This window comes from Megalobrama amblycephala, linkage group LG7, assembly GCF_018812025.1.
Source record: "Megalobrama amblycephala isolate DHTTF-2021 linkage group LG7, ASM1881202v1, whole genome shotgun sequence".
NCBI lineage: Eukaryota > Metazoa > Chordata > Actinopteri > Cypriniformes > Xenocyprididae > Megalobrama > Megalobrama amblycephala.
In genome coordinates, this window is record NC_063050.1 from 1,978,579 (window position 1) to 1,996,739 (window position 18,161).

The following is an 18,161-nucleotide window of genomic DNA, read 5'->3' on the forward strand; positions in this document are numbered from 1 at the left end:
ATAACAGTACAGCAGACTACTTTCATAAAATGCATATAAATATAATTTGTCACTATATCTTTTACAATATGTCTTGGTAAGAAGATATGCTTTACGATGAAAGCTCTATACTTTTTATTGTGGGGGGCAAAACACAATGCAATGCAATGCAAATGCATACAATGATGATTGAATGATGAGAGATGAACAAATAAATGTTCCTCAAAGCCTGTTGTATCATATTTGATATATAAAATATACAAAACCTTCTAAATGACAACCGTGCCCCCATAGTTTCACAAAATCCTTTGGGAAACACTGCAATGTAACATTTCATATATATTTTTTGTTTTATTTGGTGTTACATATGAAATAAAATGTTTGTTATATTTTAAGTTATTATCAGTGTTCTCCTTTTCAAAATTACAGAGCCCAGTGGTTCTTGAGCTCAGAAAAGTAATAAAAATGTTAGAAGAATATTGATTCTGGTGTATTTTCACAAAAAAAAAAATTACACAAGAAATGCTGCAAATATTGCCGCAAATTTTGAGAAATGCCGCAGCAAAATCAGTCATTTTAGGCCGCAGAAATCAGAAAAAAGTCCCGCGAAATTCTGGAGGGACTGATTATCATCTCAAAACTACCACGCTTATCAAAGATTTTAGAGAAGGTGGTTTATTCACAGCTAATGTCATTTTTAAGTCCTGGATAATTAAGAGTCTCACTCTTAAGAGAGTTAATGACCTTCTTATAATCAGAGGTAACGCTGCAGCTCTGATTCTACTGGACTTGAACGCAGCATTTGACACAATAGACCATGTGATTCTTATAAGGCGGTTCTCCCATTTGATTTGGATTTGGTGGGACGGTTTTAGAGTGGTTCAAGTCTGTTGAATAGATCATTCGTAAGTGTGTTTCAACAACAGCGCCTGTCTCTTGTGGGGTTCCTCAGGGCTCTGTTGTTGGCCCTCTTTTATTGTCCTTGTATGTGTTGCTCAGTTTTTAACAAATACGGCATGTCTTAGCATTTGTGTGCTGGTGATACACAGATTGAGAATCCTTTCATTTGAACCTTCAGTATCACAGTAACGTTAGCATCACCTGACTCTCTCATAGTTTCTGTGTTAGCTGAGAGAAGTGTCTTTGTGCTGCACCTGATGTGTGTCTGAATGAACGGATACTGAATATAATCACACGCTGGTGAATGGGAATGAATGTGAAGTGTGTGTCAGTGAAGAGAGGAGAAGAACAGTTCATGCGGCTGGACTGTGATCAGTTTGACTCTTCTGCTCTGGTTCAGATCAGACCGGCTCGTCCACCGCCCCCCTCTCTCTGTGTGTGTGTGTGTGTGTGTGTGTGCTGAGGGTGTCGGGTGGCTCTGAGCTATTCCTGTGCTGACCGGAGCAGCACATGACCGACTGCCGGACACATGGACTCCAGCATGCAGCAGGTTCGGACACTGCTTCCTCTCTCTTCTGGGCTTTGGGACGAGGTTCGCGCGGGTCCAGGGAAGGTCGCGCCGGCCGAGGGCGGAGAGGGAGGACTCTGGGTGAAGGAAGGAGCGGGCGTCCGGACAGAGAGACGAGCGTGGGGTTTTCCTGCCGCGTTTCAGGCCGCGCGAAATAAATAGTCTGGAATCCTTCAGCTGTTGAGCTTCAGCTGCTGCTAAAATAGACGTTCCTCCGGCTCGCCTGTACCAACAACACGCTGACGTCTGACAAAAACCTCTGATTTATCGCTCTTTTCTGATGTTCTTCATCATGAGTTCCAGTACAAACATCTGAACTTGAGCTCAATGCATCAAAATGATTGAGTCTGAACAAATATCTGTCAGTGGAGACCAGAAAAATCTTGTTTTCTCTTTGAATTAAGTTTGTTTTTCTGATGGGCAGATATTTGTTCTTGTTTTAAGCACAAACTCACTTCATTTTGAAGGTTTTGATGTGTCCAGATTTAAAGAATGTTTAGATATTTGTGCTGGAAAAACCCTGAGGAAGAACATCATGTTTATCAGTGTGACACGCAGAGACGTCACATGATCTGAGGACTCGAGTCCGCTTTATTTCTACAGGCTTAGATTCAGAGCAGCTTCACAGTGATGAACAGGAACATATGATGAAGATGATAGAGTCATTGTTCAGATCAATCTGATCATATCAGCAGTGCAGTCGAACCTGTCATGTGATGCTGATTGTCTCTCGTGTGTGTGTGTGTGTGTGTGTGTGTGTGTTCCTCAGGTGGTGGAGCAGGGCATGTTCGTCAAACACTGTAAGGTGGAAGTCTACCTCACCGAGCTCAAGCTGTGTGAAGACGGAAACATGGACAACATGGTCACCAGACGCTTCAGCAAAGCAGACACTATAGGTACTGAACACAGTCTGAGATCCTGTCCATCATCTGATCCACTGACACAGCGTCTGGTTTCAGTCAGTCACTATCAACTTTATCTTTATCTTTACACTTTATCTTCAAGTCATTTATCATCTAGTTAGTTTAATCTGAAGCTACTGTTGTTCATTCATTGAATATGGAAACATGTTTCAGTTCAGATGTGTGTGTCAGACACTGATCTGGTTTCATTCAGCTGATTGATGACGAATGTGAAGCAGGTCAACAACTCTCTGTGTGATGAAACCTGTGGAATACAGTTAGAATTACTCTAAAATTCAAGATTTCAGGGCAAAAATTGTTATATTTATAGCATGATATAATGCACGAGTGATGTTTCTGTCCCGAATAACACAAGTGCAAATGTGATTCCATACACCAGTTCAAGAAATAACAAGTTAACATTGTGTTATATTTTAGACACAATATTGTCTGTTTTTTAAGGTATAGTTTCAGAAATGTAAGTTTATGTCACCCTCATGTCGTTCCACACCCGTAAGACTTTCGCTCATCTTCAGAACACAAAATAAGATATTTTTGATGATATCTGAGAGATTTCTGTCCCTCCACTGACACTAATAAAACGCTTCATGAAGAGATCCATGTGAATCGAGTGGTTTAGTCCAGCTCTTCTGAAGAGACACGCTCACTTTATATGATGAACAGACTGAATTTAGGCTTTTATTGTGAATGAATGAACTAACCTGTCGTCTCTGATTGAGATCTTTGCTCCTCTGTCCCGACAGACACCATCGAGCGAGAGATGCGGAAGCTGTTCAGTATTCCCGACGAGAAGGAGACGCGACTGTGGAACAAGTACATGAGCAACACGTTCGAGCCGCTCAACAAGCCGGACAGCACCATTCAGGACGCCGGGCTCTATCAGGGACAGGTGAGGCGCTGTCACCTGCTCATAGTCCAGTCACCACAGAGTTCAGGGGTGAAATGTGTGCTTTGAGCGTGTCTTCTGTCCGCAGGTGCTAGTGATCGAACAGAAGAATGAAGACGGCTCGTGGCCTCGCGGCTCTTCTGGCGCTCAAGTGAGTCGCTGGGACGTACGGATCGTCACACGGATCATCAGATGCTTTGACACTGGCTTGTTTGCTTGATCTCTTCCCGAGGGTTGCGTCATTTCCTGTAACTCATGCTCTTCTTGTCTTTTGAAGGTCATCTGGTGCTTCCTCTCTCTCTGCTTTACCAAAGATCTGCCCTTCATCTCTCACAAACAATCATAACAGCAGCTTCAGCGGCCGCAAGTAAGCCTGTGGGGGCGGGGCTTATGAGTGGGTGGGACTCAGAGGAGGGGCTTATGAGTGAGTGGGGCTCGGGAGGGGTTAATGGTGGGCGTGGCTTGGGGAGGGGTTGTGAATGGCTAGGCAACGTCGCTCCTGCAGAGTTCACCTCCAACCCTAATCGGACACACCTGAAGATACTCCAGCTCTTCAGGATCACTAAAGCTACAGGCAGGTGAGGTTTCCTCAGGGTTGGAGATGAACTCTGCTGGACAGTGGCTCTTCAGGACTGACATTACCTGGGTTAGGCTAATGAATCAGTTCCAGTGTCATGGGATACCTTCCAGTTTTCTCCATTTCTCTCTTCTGCACTGAATTTCTTGCATCTTTTGGGTCATTATCATGTGGGAACCTCCACTTCCAGCTCTGCTCCAGTTCTCGCAGAGACTCTTTGGTGTAATGTTGTGTTGAGTGTGGGCTCGTTTGGATCCAGACATGCTCGTGTTTTACATCATCAGATTGTGATCATACTGATCCTACTCTCCGGTCACTCTTTTGATCTCTTGGAGGGACCATGACACTAAATCAGGGTAGTTTATATAAGGCGTGGCCTTCCTCTTCAGTTGGTGTGCTTGTTCTTAATGTCAGACCCATGATGTAGTGTTAATGTCATTAATCTGTCGGCGTTGGTGAAGTGAATCCAGACGACACTCTTGTTGTGATGTGTAATATCCGTCAGGGAGCGGACAGCGAGGCGTCTCTCTTCTGCTTTCCCTGCATGTTTTGAGCTGCATGATCCTGATCATCTGCTGTCACCTGCTGCTGTAGCCGTGTCGGGTCTCTGTCCGTGTTCAACCGTCTGCGTGTGTCCACAGCCTGAAGAACTCCAGCTACGGCCTGCCGTCCTACCCTCCGTACAGCAGCAGCTACGAGTACTCGGATCAGGGCCGGCGCTCCGAGAAGGCTGGCCTCTGCGGCCTCTCCAACCTGGGAAACACCTGCTTCATGAACTCGGCCACACAGGTGACCCTGCCTGACCTCCTCATGTCCTTCCGGTTATAATCCGTGTCAGATGACTGATTTAAAGACAGCCTGAGCACGTATTTCGACAGAATCCAGCTGTGCTTCAGTGTCCATAAGTGCTGGGTAAAAAATATTGATTTCTCGATTTTAATCGATTCTCATTTTTACGAACCGATATCGATTCTTAAATCCCAAGAATCGATTAGTCTAGTCTGTTTTCAGTTGAGCAGAATATGTAGCTCCTCCCATCCAATAAATCACAATAATCTTTGTTACTTTTGATATGAAACAAAGTCTCAGATTTCAAATGACGTCCATCTTATTATGAGATTCAAAAAATAAACACCGTTTTGGCGCTGTTTAATGTGGCGTGACAGATCGCTTTAGCGCCTCAGTTAAAGAGAAGCATGTGATCATCCTCTCCTCCGCTTTAATACCAGTTACAGCGAAATAAACATGAACATCTGAAGGTATGTTAAAATATACAGTACAACTTACTGAAATCCGTATCATGTCTCGTGTAATCACTCAATCAGTGCTTCAACCTCGGAAAGACGTCAATAAAACAGCTTCAATGTCACGTGACGTCACATTTACCTCAGAAAAACATATTCAGTAACCATAAACTCATTAGTCAGCTAGAAAAGTGAACTCTAGAGAGCAGCATTCTGATAAATATAGCTATGCACCGTTACATATTCATTATAATGTTCTTCAATATTTAATGCATGTTTGAATAAATCAGTTACGACAGCCGCGATTTAAATGTTTGCATTTCAAAAAAACAAGTATTTCTAAACTTTATTCATAATAAAAACATCATTGAGTGTATTTTAAGTGTTTGTATATAAATAAGTTAATTTAACCTTCAGTATTATTATAGTAGCACCAGCTGACTCTCATGTGTAGTTTACAACATTAGTTGAGATTTTTTTTTGCCATGTACTGGAACTGAAATACTACATCCAAAATAATCAAATCGAATCGAATCAAAAGCATGTGATTATTAATCGAATTGAATTCTGAAAATTGTGTCAATACCCAGCCCTAGTGTCCATTGTTGATTTTGTCGCAGTGCCTGAGTAACGTCCCTCCTCTGACCGAGTTCTTCCTGAAGGACAAGTACCAGGAGGAGCTGAACGAGGACAATCCTCTGGGAATGAAGGGAGAGATCGCCAAGGCCTACGCCGAGCTCATCAAGCAGCTGTGGTCGGGGAAATACAGCTACGTCACGCCTAAGACCCTTCAAGGTAAAGATGAGATGTTCTGACATCCACAGACACAGATGGTAGGGGTTAACCAGCTGATCCATGATCCGTACGGACCAGGCCCCATGCTTCGACACGCATGACATTCACGGGTTGATTGTAGAGTGAAACATTTGCACGTTTTGTCTTGTCAGTTTACATATTCAAGCGATTTTAACCAACTCTAGAAGAAGAGGCGAAAGAGAACTGAATTCAGTACTGTAATCTGTGCGATAACTTCATCTAATATGAGACAAGTTCTGCTGTGAAGAAGACAGTTCAGTTCAGTTATATATTGAACACATGTGCATGGATAATCTTACTTAATTATCCAGAGAATAATGATTCATCTTATTTTTGGTACTTGCAGATATTGACACCTGTATTTAATGCAACACTATCACTGACATTTTTCAGCCATTTCCATTTTCCTCTTTCCCACCTCCATTGTTGGGCTGCTGAATGTTTGTTAAACGTTTGGTTGGATCTCTCGGTGTCTGTGTTTGTGTTTTCAGACTCAGGTGGGCCGGTTCGCGCCTCAGTTCTCGGGATACCAGCAGCAGGACTCTCACGAGCTGCTGGCCTTCCTGCTCGACGGCCTTCACGAGGACCTGAACCGCATCCGGAAGAAGCCCTACATCCAGCTGAAGGACGCCGACGGCCGACCCGACAAGGTCCATCATCACACACGACACGAGCCAGACGCTAACTAACGCCTGAGCTCACACACGGATACGGCAAGAACACGCTTTCACTGTCCCTTCATGAAGCAGATATTAGAGCACTGATGAACAGAAGCACATCTGAAGTGCAGTTATCAACTCATTCTCAATATAATATCATTATAATATCATTCTGAATATTCCCGTTTCATCAAGCAGAAATATGAACATATTGTGAGAAATATGGAACATATCGTTCTCTAATATGCCACCACACTGCAAAATATGTTTTTTTTCTTGTTTCTAGTCAAAATATCTTACAGTTCTTGAATCAAGAAGCATTTTCTTGACAAGTAAAAATTATTTTCTTGTTTTCAGAAAAAATAAGTCAAAATTGAGTGAGTTTTTCCTGAAAACAAGCAAAATAATCTTATTTCAATCCAAAAATAAACTATATAATCTTGTTTTCAGTTTGGATTAAGATTATTTTGCTTGTTTTCAGGAGAAATAAGTCAGAATTGAGTGAGTTTTTCCTTAAAACAAGTAAAATAATCTTATTTCAAACCAAAAATAAACTATATAATCTTGTTTTCAGTTTGGATTAAGATTATTTTGCTTGTTTTCAGGAGAAATAAGTCAGAATTGAGTGAGTTTTTCCTTAAAACAAGTAAAATAATCTTATTTCAAACCAAAAATAAACTATATAATCTTGTTTTCAGTTTGGATTAAGATTATTTTGCTTGTTTTCAGGAGAAATAAATCAGAATTGAGTGAGTTTTTCCTTAAAACAAGTAAAATAATCTTATTTCAAACCAAAAATAAACTATATAATCTTGTTTTCAGTTTGGATTAAGATTATTTTGCTTGTTTTAAGGAAAAACTCACTTAATTTTGACTTATTGTTCCTTAAAACAAGCGAAATAATCTTATATCAAATAAAAAATATGCGATATAATCTTGTTTTCAGTTTGGATTAAGATTATTTTGCTTGTTTTAAGGAAAAACTCACTCAATTTTGACTAAACCTGAAAACAAGAAAAGATTTTTACTTGTCAAGAAAATGCTTCTTGATTCAAGAACTTTTAGATATTTTGACTAGAAACAAGACAAAAACTCTAAGTAAGAACAGCATTTTTTGCAGTGTTAATAAGGTTAATAATGATTTAGTAAAATCTGATTATAAAAGTCTAAATTAATCATTGTGGTCGATGTCTTAAATTAAGCTTTCTCTCATAAACGACCGTTTGAGTTTATGGAGTTCAGAATCAGCGAAATGAAGGCCAAATGCTAAACATTAGCTTTAAGGCCACTCATCTTAAATTGTGGATTAAAAACATTTTTCCAGTGAAAGAAGATAAAATCATTTGTCACTGCAGAAGAAAGTGAAATTAAAGAGGAAACACGCAGTCATATTTACTATATGGATTTCAAACACAGTAAATGTAAAGTTGAGTGATGAGGTGCGCCGGTGACATGTGACCTGTGATCTCCTGCAGGTGGTTGCAGAAGAAGCCTGGGAGAACCACATCAAGAGGAACGACTCCATCATCGTGGACATCTTCCACGGCCTCTTCAAGTCCACGCTGGTCTGTCCCGTGTGCGCCAAGATCTCGGTGACCTTCGACCCCTTCTGCTACCTGACGCTTCCTCTGCCCATGAAGAAGGAGCGGACGCTGGAGGTGTATCTGGTGTGGCTGGACCCTCTGGCCAAACCCACGCAGGTACGTCCGTCAGGATCTTCTGCAGCGCTGCGTGAGCCGTGTTACACATGTGACTGATGTTTGTGTTCCAGTACAAACTGACGGTGCCTAAGGTGGGCTGCATCTCGGACCTGTGCGCGTCGCTCTCGGCACTGTCGGGCGTCCCGGCTCAGAAGGTAACCGCCGTCGGCATGAAGAAGGTATTTCATCTTCTTCACCTCACTCACTGTGTTTCTCTCCCGTCCAGATGATCGTCACGGACATTTACAACCACCGCTTTCACCGGATCTTCGCCGCCAACGAGAACCTGAGCAGCATCATGGAGCGGGACGACATCTATGTGTGAGTGTCATCACTGAGGTCACTGAGAGGTCAGTGCGTGTTTCTGATATCCGTGTCCGTGTGGAGCAGGTTCGAGCTGGCCGTCGGCCGGCAGGAGGACACGGATCACGTGGTGATTCCCGTTCATCTGCGGGAGAAATACAAGCAGTCGGGCTTCAACCACACCAGCACGCCGCTGTTCGGCCAGCCCTTCCTGCTCAGCGTGCCGCGCACCATCAGCGAGGACAAGCTCTACAACCTGCTCCTGCTGCGCCTCTGGTGCGTACGGCCGCCCACAATCACACAAGCCTTGGTCTGACGTGATGTTTGTTTGTCATCAGGTTGAGAGTTTGTCTCGTTTCAGTCGCTTCGTCCGGCCGGCCGCTGAGGACGAGGAGTCGGAGGAGACGCTCTCGCCCAAACATCACTCCATCAACGGCAGCGCCACCAATGGTATAATGGAGGAGGGGTCGCCTAGTAAGCATGCTGTTTGACACGTTCTCACTAACGAACCTGCGCCGCCCGCCGTGTGTCGACATGTTTAAGAGGTACTGAAGCCTGGCTCGTCCCACAGGTGAGATGGAGACGGACGAGCCGGACGACGAGTCCAGCCAGGACCAGGAGCTGCCCTCGGAGAACGACAACAGCCAGTCGGAGGACTCGGTGGGCGGCGGGGACAACGAGCTGGAGAACGGCGTCCTGCCGGAGAACTGCAGCAAAGGCCCGACGCTCAACGGCCAGAAGAAGCGCCTCTTCACATTCCAGTTCAACAACATGGGGAAGACTGACGCCAACTTCATCAAGGGAGAGGCGCGGCAGATCCGCTTCGACGAGGACCACACCAGACTCAGCGGTGGGAGCCGTGTTGTTGTTGTTGTAGAGAGCGTGTGATTTGACCGTGAGCTGACATGTCTGCCTTGTTCTCCTGCAGATAGATGCTATCTCTCCTTGGACTGGGAGCCAGAAATGAAGAGGAAGCACTTCAATGAATCGGCGGCGGAGGTACGTCATCTCTCATGTTTCCTGTCAGAAGTCATTGGTGTCATGAGACGCTCGTGAATCCTTGACCGTTTCCTCCGCAGGACTTCGAGAAGCACGAGAGTATGGAGTATAAGCCCCAGAAGAAGAGCTTCTACAAGCTGAAGGACTGCATTGAGCTCTTCACCACCAAAGAGAAGCTGGGAGCAGATGACCCGTGGTGAGGCTCAGCTGTTTCTCATCTTAACATCGCTTGAGACACTAATAAACAGAGCAGAGTGAAACGAAGAATACACACTGACAAGAAGCGACACTCAATGTCATGATCCAGTTTCTGCCATTCTGGGGTGAAAGCGAGTGTCAGTCACTAGTTTCTATGGCAATATCAGCTGCTTTGATAAAACAAAATGTACATTAAAGCTGAAATCCAACAACACAGAATAAAATACTATCACTAGTGATCATCAAATCCTTTATACAGTTTATTTTACACACTTTGTGTTTAAGTCTTCCACTTTTTTCACAAAACCTTTGCTCTCTAGAAACCCAGTCAGTTTGGGTTAAAATTCTTTAAAAGGCTTATAAACACTGAATTAATACCGACATATGAAATTAAATTAACTCCCTGAGGTCTGAAAACGCGCCGGCACATTTTGCAGGATTTTTTTCACATTGCAGCAAAACAGACTTAAAATACTCCGTCATTTCTTGTCATAGAGACATAAGTAATATATCAATTGAAACTATAGAATGTCTTCTTTTATTTGTGTACACTCAGAGTAAAAACACAATGTTGTGCTCTTTGTAAAATAAAGAAAACTAACATGATGCGTGATTTCTCCTCTCCCTCTGAACGAAGTCCAATCTGATAGTTCTCAGAAAATGAACTGTAACTTAGTGAATACTAATCACAGAAAAATTAGACTTGTGTCTAAAGAAACGTTGAAATGTCAGGTTTTAAATCGTGCAAGTCAAATCGAAAACAAAAATTCTGTGTTTATGTAATCTGTATGAAAAGAGAGACATGTCAGAAGTCAGTGATTCAGCTCATTATCCACTAATGCGGCCACGCCCACGGAGCCAGCGCTATTCAGACGCAAATTCAGAGGCAATACATGCATTCATCATCTCAATCGTGTATTTATTGTCTTGAAAAGTGTTTATTTGGATGTTAAAGCAATGGTTAGCGATCTCTAGAAGACATGCCGTTAGTTCCTAGTTCCTTTTCTTCTTTATATGAATTTGTGGCCTAAAGGTGTACAGAGCGCCCTCCGGCTGCAAGTATGAATTGAAAAAACAGTATCCAGCACTCATAGTGATGACAATAAATATTACTTCTCAGTATAGAAAATTGACATAAATATATAAGAATCCATCAATATTTCTCCAAATGTGCATGCTTTTAAGCTAAAAGCCTATATGAAATGCCATAGAGGTAACATAACTGTTCAGACACTTATTTACATTTACATTTATTCATTTGGCAGACGCTTTTATCCAAAGCGACTTACAAGTGAGGAATATCACTGTATCACAGAAATACATTATATTTTAAAGAATATAATAGAATACCATTATTTTAAATTGTAATAATATTTCACAGTATTGCTGTTTATGATGAGCTGAGACATTATTACAGAGGTTTTTTTTCACAGCCTACCTGACTGAAAGGCCTCATTAATATGCAAGTCATTTCAGGTCATTACTATGCAATTCTTTTGTCTTCTCAGGTGTAAATGACCCATTATTCATGATGATTCACGCCTCCACGCATACTGTTTCTTGACAAAAAGTGTCTTACAAAAACTAAATCAATATATTGTTTTATATGAAGGAGTAGGCAGCATAATTTTTACATAATTCTGAAGCAAAAACTCTAGTCTACAACCTCCAATACCCAGAAGTCTTGTGAACACAGATTTAATATACTTTTTTTGGCCTTATTTCAGTGACTTAAGTTTTTTGTTTTTTCAATAACCACGCATAAACATTATTCCTTCAAAAACACAAACATGTACATACATGTTCCTCACATATTATTGTAGCCTAGTTTGTGCTGAATACAGTGTAATGACACTTTTGTCATTTATATGTTTATGAACAACTGAAAAAAGCACAAATGTCAGGGCATGTCAAAACTTCTCCAGGCCCCAAATCAGCCTCAGACTCCAGAGGGTTAAGGACATGCATCAGAAAAATTGGGAATGTTGGACAATAAATATATGAATATAACAGCTTGATTTTGCAGTGTTGTCTAATGTCCGTTAAAGCAAAAGTGTCCAAAAGTGTGAATTATGGGATAACGGACACAGCAATGCATCATGTATTATAAGATCATTATGTTTGTAGCGTGATCCATTAAAACGTACAATATATTTCAATTCAGATCTAGATATTATTACTATTACTCCACTAGGTCTGAAATATATTGTTCGCTGCAAACATGATGATCTTAAATGTATTAATTATTCATTTACTATTAATAAATGTGTAAAGTTTCATAAAATGGAAATACTCAATAAAGTAGGCTAACTCAGATGGATGAATGGTTGGACTCCACAACTGGTAAAATAAAACATATAAGACAATACAACATTTACTGTAGGATCATACAATTTACTGGTGACTTCATTTAAAAACTGTTCTACTGCGCTTCTGATTTGGCAGTGAAATTCACCGATTTTGGGTGTGTAAGATGTGAAGGATTCAATGGTCCAGTTAGTATTTTCACCCCATAATGGCGGCCGCGCTACCGGAGCGCCATCTAGTGGCTGTTACCCAAACAGTATCAGAGTGTCGGCTCTTGGGTTGTGAGCTCTTTGGTGAAACCTCCAAACACTAAAAGTGAAGGTGCGGTTACCATTACTGCGGTCATTCCAGTATGAATCCACACAACAGGAGTGTCATGTGATCCAGCCGGTCATGTGATTACAGCATGTTGGCCAACAGAAAGCTGCTTGGTTTGCATTGAATTCTGTGTGAGCTGAGCTTCATTCAGACTGACTTCTGTAGAACAGATCGCATCACTTCCGGTTAATTAAATAAAGAGCCGTTTTACTCGAGGAATGAGCAAAGATGAGCATAACCAGTGTCCCTTTAGTTTTCTTCTCAACAACATCCAGATATTTACATCCAATAAAACATCGACATTAAAAATAACTAGCTAGGTCAGCTGATTACCTTCAAAGTCCATAGATGTCTCTGTCAGTTCGTACTGCGCTTAAAGGATTAGTTCAGTTCAGAATGAAAATGTCCTGATAATTTACTCTCCTCCATGTCATCCAAGATGTTCATGTCTTTCTTTCTTCAGTTGAAAAGAAATTAAGGTTTTTGAGGAAAACATTCCAGGATTTTTCTCCATATAGTGGACTTCACTGGGGTTCAACGGGTTGAAGGTCCAAATGTCAGTTTCAGTGCAGCTTCAAAGAGCTCTACATGATCCCAGACGAGGAATAAGAGTCTTATCTAGAGAAACCATCGGACATTTACTAAAAAAATACTTTTTAACCACAAATGCTCGTCTTGCACTACTCTGTGATGCTCCACGCATGACGTAATCATGTTGGAAAGGCGAAAAACTCCATCTCATTTTCTCCTCCAACTAACCCTTTTTTTGTAAAGGTTGTTTGACTTAGTCTTTGACGTTCACTTTGTAAACACTGGATCGGTACTTCCGTGACCTTTCCAACATGATTATGTCATGCGTGGAGCATCACAGAGCAGTTCAAGACGAGCATTTGTGGTTAAAAAGTATATAATGTTTATTTTTTTTAGAAAATGAGTGATGCTTTCTCTAGATAAGACTCTTATTTTACTATTACACTACTTTAATGGCCGTCTTTATGGGCAATTCTCAAAACGGCCACAAGATGGAGCCATTTATGAGTGAATCTGATATTACAAAACTGATACCCGATTATAGGAAAATGCTGAAATATGAGGAAAAATATTGGTAAAACTGACGATCTCTAATAAAAGCCTGTGCCACACACGTGTGTCTTCATATGATGACAGATCATGATGTTTCTAACACACGTGACATCTAAAGACCTGATCTGAGCCTCCATGATGCCTCTCTCGTCACGTCTTCTACCTGTGTGTGTGTCTGTGTTTGTGTGTTTCAGGTACTGTCCCAACTGCAAGCAGCACCAGCAGGCCACGAAGAAGCTGGACCTGTGGTGTCTGCCGCCGGTGCTGGTGGTCCATCTCAAGCGCTTCTCCTACAGCCGCTACATGAGGGACAAGCTGGACTCGCTGGTGGACTTCCCGCTGCGGTACGTCACGAGCTCGAGCGAGACACAAGCGTGTGTGTCCGTGTGTAAACACTCTTGCTCTGTTGATCCTCAGGGATCTGGATATGTCGGAGTTCCTCATCAACCCGAACGCGGGGCCCTGCCGCTACGACCTCATCGCTGTGTCCAACCACTACGGAGGCATGGGAGGAGGACACTGTGAGTATCCCGAGCTGATCTGCCTCACCTTCAGGGTGTGACGAGACCGTTAGCTCACGAGAATGACGACGAGACAGTAATACTCGAGCACTGTCAAAGGTTTAGACACTAACGGGCTGATTTCAGTCTCTTCACACCTTACTGTAGATGATTTATGAGCTCCTACAGCTTCTGATATATAGAAATAACAGTTTCTCTTAGTATTCAGAGCAGAAACTGCACTGTTGGTGATTTCAGATACCGCCTACGCCCAGAACAAGGAGGATCACAAGTGGTACAACTTCGACGACAGCAGCGTGTCTCCAACCGGCGAGGAGCAGATCGTGGTGAGAACCTGTCGGTGACAGTGATGGTGTCTCCAGCGCCCTTCAGTGAGTGTCCATATCTCTCTGAATGATGTTCTCTCTGTGTCTGTTCAGTCCAAAGCGGCGTACGTGCTCTTCTACCAGCGGCAGGACACGGTCAAAGGCACGGGCTACTTCGCTCTGGACCGCGAGGCTCCGGACGAGACGGACGCTCCGCGGGACGACGGCGCCGCGGCTCAGAGCGAGGAGGAGGAGGAGGATCTCAACGACAACGAGCAGGAGGAGGAGCTCGGGCCCCACCGCGACGTGTCCATGAACACCAACTGAGGAGGAGACGCGCCCATCCAAAGCCATATCTGCACCTGACGGCGGCACGAATGTACAGACGGGAAGAGCGTGGGATGGCAGCACCCGTGCTTTAGTTTGGCATGAAGAGTGAGAGTATCTAGAGGACGCTTGTTTGATCCTGTAAATAACACTAAACAGACGTGTCCACCGCTGACGGCTCGTGTGTTTGGTGTGTCGAGAGAGCGAGTCTGACACGTTTTCTTTCACCTCAGCCTTATCATACTCTCAGACCGACGCACACGTCTCCTGTCCGTAACTCATCCGAGCTCGTCACAGACGCGTGTGTCCTGACGGAGCAGCGTTTCCCGCTCTGCCTTTGGTTTAATGAATGTTCTCGCCTTCGACGGCAGGCTTGGGCTCTATGAATACTGTACATAAGAGTTCACTCTGTGAGTGCACATTTGATAAAGCTATTTATTTATATGGAGATGACCTGAACGTGGCTTTGGTCGGAGGACTGGATCGTCGGACGTGCCTGCATGATACGGGGATGTGGTGTAGCTGCACTCGAGTTCACTGGTTTACATTTGAAATGTGCATGTGTATTTATATACAGACTTCAATAAACTGATAAAGTCTTGAGTCGTGTTGCTCTTTCTTGATCAGAGGCACTTCCTGTGAACACATTTCTATACAGCTGCTGCTAATGCAGGGGATCTCGCAGGGCTTGAGAGTTATAATAATATACATTAATCAGAATGACCTGCTGGCTTATAATTGTGTGAGTTTCATTGACGTGACTCACATTCATCACCGTTCATAGGAGGAATCGAACCACGCCCTTGTTTGCTTTAACCTTTTTAAGGGATAATTCACCCAAAAATCATCATTTACTCACATTGGTGTTGTTTAGTACACTTTATAAAATGGGCAAACATAATTTAAAGAAGCAGCAGTGGATCATGTCATGATATACTGTGAGAAACGGATTCTGACTGAAAATATCACACAAATGCAGTTTAAACTAGTCGATACTCTACAAGATAACTCAGGTAATGATTGTTAGAGATTTCTTCTTCTAAATCTTAATTAGTGGCAGAGGATATCGAAGGGTTAATGGACAATATCTGGTTCTGCTCCACACTTCATGTCAGTCTGTGGTTGTAATGCACTGATAATGACAATAAAACACCAGAAGAAGAAGAAGAAGAAGAAGATGTGCGGGAGGATCTGAACACAAACATCACAAATGTTGTACAATATTCATGCTCCAGATTTAACTGTGCAGATGTCATTACAGCATTAATCAATATAAATGAGTTCTTGAGTTCACAAATGAGTCGTGTGGTGATACAGCAACGTGCCGTCTTCAAAAACAGCCTATAAAGAATTTAAAGATGTTTTTGTTGTTGTTGGTGGTGTTTTTTTTACGACTTTTTTCTCATAATTCAGATCTTTCGTTTTTTAGAATGATGATATATGAGATGAGTTATGAAGGAGTGTGAGACATAAACAGTTCAGTTCTCGTCCAGTTCAGTTGGTGGCAGTAATGAACTAAAAGCTGTTTTCACTCCGTCAATAAACAAGAGAAGAAGAAGAAGAAGAAATCGAAACTGAAGGCGTTTCTCAAAACCAAGTTCGCGGGGGACGGGAGAACACAAGTCCGGTGATTCTGCAAATGGACCAGCAGTACTTGATAACGTCACTCAGCTCGCTCTGGCTTCTCCAGTTATCTCTGTATGTATATTTTAGGCAACAATAAAACGAAATGTGTTATAACACCACTCTGCTTCTTTTCGTTTTATTTTAAAAAACAAAAACATATTAATCGTCTCAGGCAACGAGTGATTATCTGCAATGTCTGCATATATTTATAACAAAACGAAATATTAAACAACCCTGCCTCTTTTCGTATACATTTCAAAAATATTAAACGTAATACTATTTGTGCATACTCTGATTAACTTCACTGTAATGAAATGAAATAGGCTTTAACATAAAACACAGCCCTGTCTCTTTTTGTTAAATGTCAGTTTTAATGATCAATAATAGCCATTATAAAAGGTAAGAATATACAATAAGAAATAAAGCAAACAATTCAGTCAAGCGTACAAAATCAGCGCTTTAGTATGATACAAAAGTTAAATAGCCATATATAAAGTTATGAAACGTCACGTTGCCCTCAGCCAAAACGGAGCCAGCGGCAAACGTCAGAAGGACTCGCCGAGGTAAGGCTGCTCTCGGCTGGGCACATGAGCGCTGAGCGCCCGGTGATCGCCTGAAAAACTCTTAAAACTACATATCATGACATAATAACAGTAATATGTTTAAATTATGCGGGTTTTCTCCTTTACCACTGACACTTGCTGGTTAGTGCGAGATGCATTCTGGGATACCTGGCTGTCTCAAGTCTGCACAAGTCACCTCTCGATGCATCCTCGATAAAAGGGGCGGATCAAGAACACATCCGGGGATTTGAACTTGGCTAGATGTGAACTTTGGATTGGAACAGTCAGCGACTGATGACGTTCCACAAGAACACAAGTACAGACAAGTACGCATATTGAGAAACGGCTTGAAAGTGTGCCTTCATCTTCAGGTAAGACACCATTTTCAGACCACCGAAAACCAAAACAGTTTCCATCCTAACTACTGGTGAGTTCAGTAATATCCTTCTCTCATAATAACTTCCATGATGTTGTGGTGTGTGTCTGTATTAGATAATCTCTGTTTTTCCTGATGAGCCCGACTGTGTGTTTGATTATGGGAGGCATTTCCGGTTTGGGGAATTTCCGCTCAAAAAGACTGAAAGAAATCATAAATTTGCTCAACAAACAATCCTCATCCGTCAGTTTAACTGAATGAGCTGTAAGATTTCCTTCATGTTTAGACTTTAGAAGAATGATATATAGCGCTGGAATATCAGATTTATTTCTCTGAATCGGTTGTAGCTTCTGATTGATTCTAGTGAATCGGTTCATCTCAACGTCCTCATCTCTGTGCGTAGCTTTGGAAAATCTGATTCTTCTAGTGATGGTTCGTTCAGAAGATTCTTAATGAACAGATTGACAGATTCGAGTCCCTTATGGCATTTCAGACCTTTTTTTGTAGGAAAATATTTAGTTTATCATGTCTTATTAAATATTCCAATATTCTAGCAGTATTATATATATATATATATATAACTTTTTTTTTTCAAACCCATAATTAATTCAGAATAATTAAATATTTTTAATTAGACTGCACTGCAGTAATTATCATTTTGTCAGAATCTATAGTATCTTATATTATTTTGTTTGGTTGTCTATGAACGATTCAGAATATAATCAGCTCTAAAATATGTATGTATTTTGAATCATGTTAAAATGGTGTAAGATTTATGAATTTGATCCATTTCGTTGTGAATGTAAGCTTTTAGTTTTGTTTTTGCACACATAAAGTGTTCTGGTGGTCTCTTGATGACAGTCGTGTGGCGTCCCTCTTCTCAATGCTGCTCCCTCAGGAATCCACAGCATAGAAGAGGACGCTAGAGATGACACCACATCTGCAGTAGCTTCTGACCTTCTCATATCCATAAACAATATCAT

The 18,161-nt window shown here is 42.0% G+C and overlaps 2 protein-coding genes across 3 annotated transcripts in view; both read left to right on the forward strand.

The window, feature by feature from the left end:
• The first annotated feature begins 1,393 nt into the window (after positions 1 to 1,393).
• Positions 1,394 to 15,216, forward strand: LOC125271059 (ubiquitin carboxyl-terminal hydrolase 15-like). The gene is given in 21 exon segments (XM_048194997.1): positions 1,394 to 1,528; positions 2,217 to 2,343; positions 3,114 to 3,259; positions 3,345 to 3,403; positions 3,531 to 3,623; positions 4,475 to 4,622; positions 5,698 to 5,859; positions 5,861 to 5,872; positions 6,385 to 6,543; positions 8,028 to 8,252; positions 8,324 to 8,407; positions 8,479 to 8,573; positions 8,643 to 8,831; positions 8,917 to 9,029; positions 9,127 to 9,405; positions 9,484 to 9,554; positions 9,635 to 9,750; positions 13,655 to 13,804; positions 13,878 to 13,981; positions 14,219 to 14,307; positions 14,401 to 15,216. Coding segments are annotated over 21 exon segments (2,754 nt in total). The 5' UTR covers positions 1,394 to 1,408; the 3' UTR covers positions 14,614 to 15,216.
• Positions 15,217 to 17,100: 1,884 nt separating this feature from the next.
• Positions 17,101 to 18,161, forward strand: part of LOC125271011 (stonustoxin subunit alpha-like) — a 46,598-nt gene continuing 45,537 nt past the window's right edge. Inside the window, exon 1 of one of the 2 annotated variants that reach the window (XM_048194933.1) lies at positions 17,101 to 17,229. The gene's annotated coding sequence lies outside the window, so the exon portion shown is untranslated. The remainder of the gene's footprint in view (positions 17,230 to 18,161) is intronic. The other variant, XM_048194934.1, reaches the window with a different exon arrangement.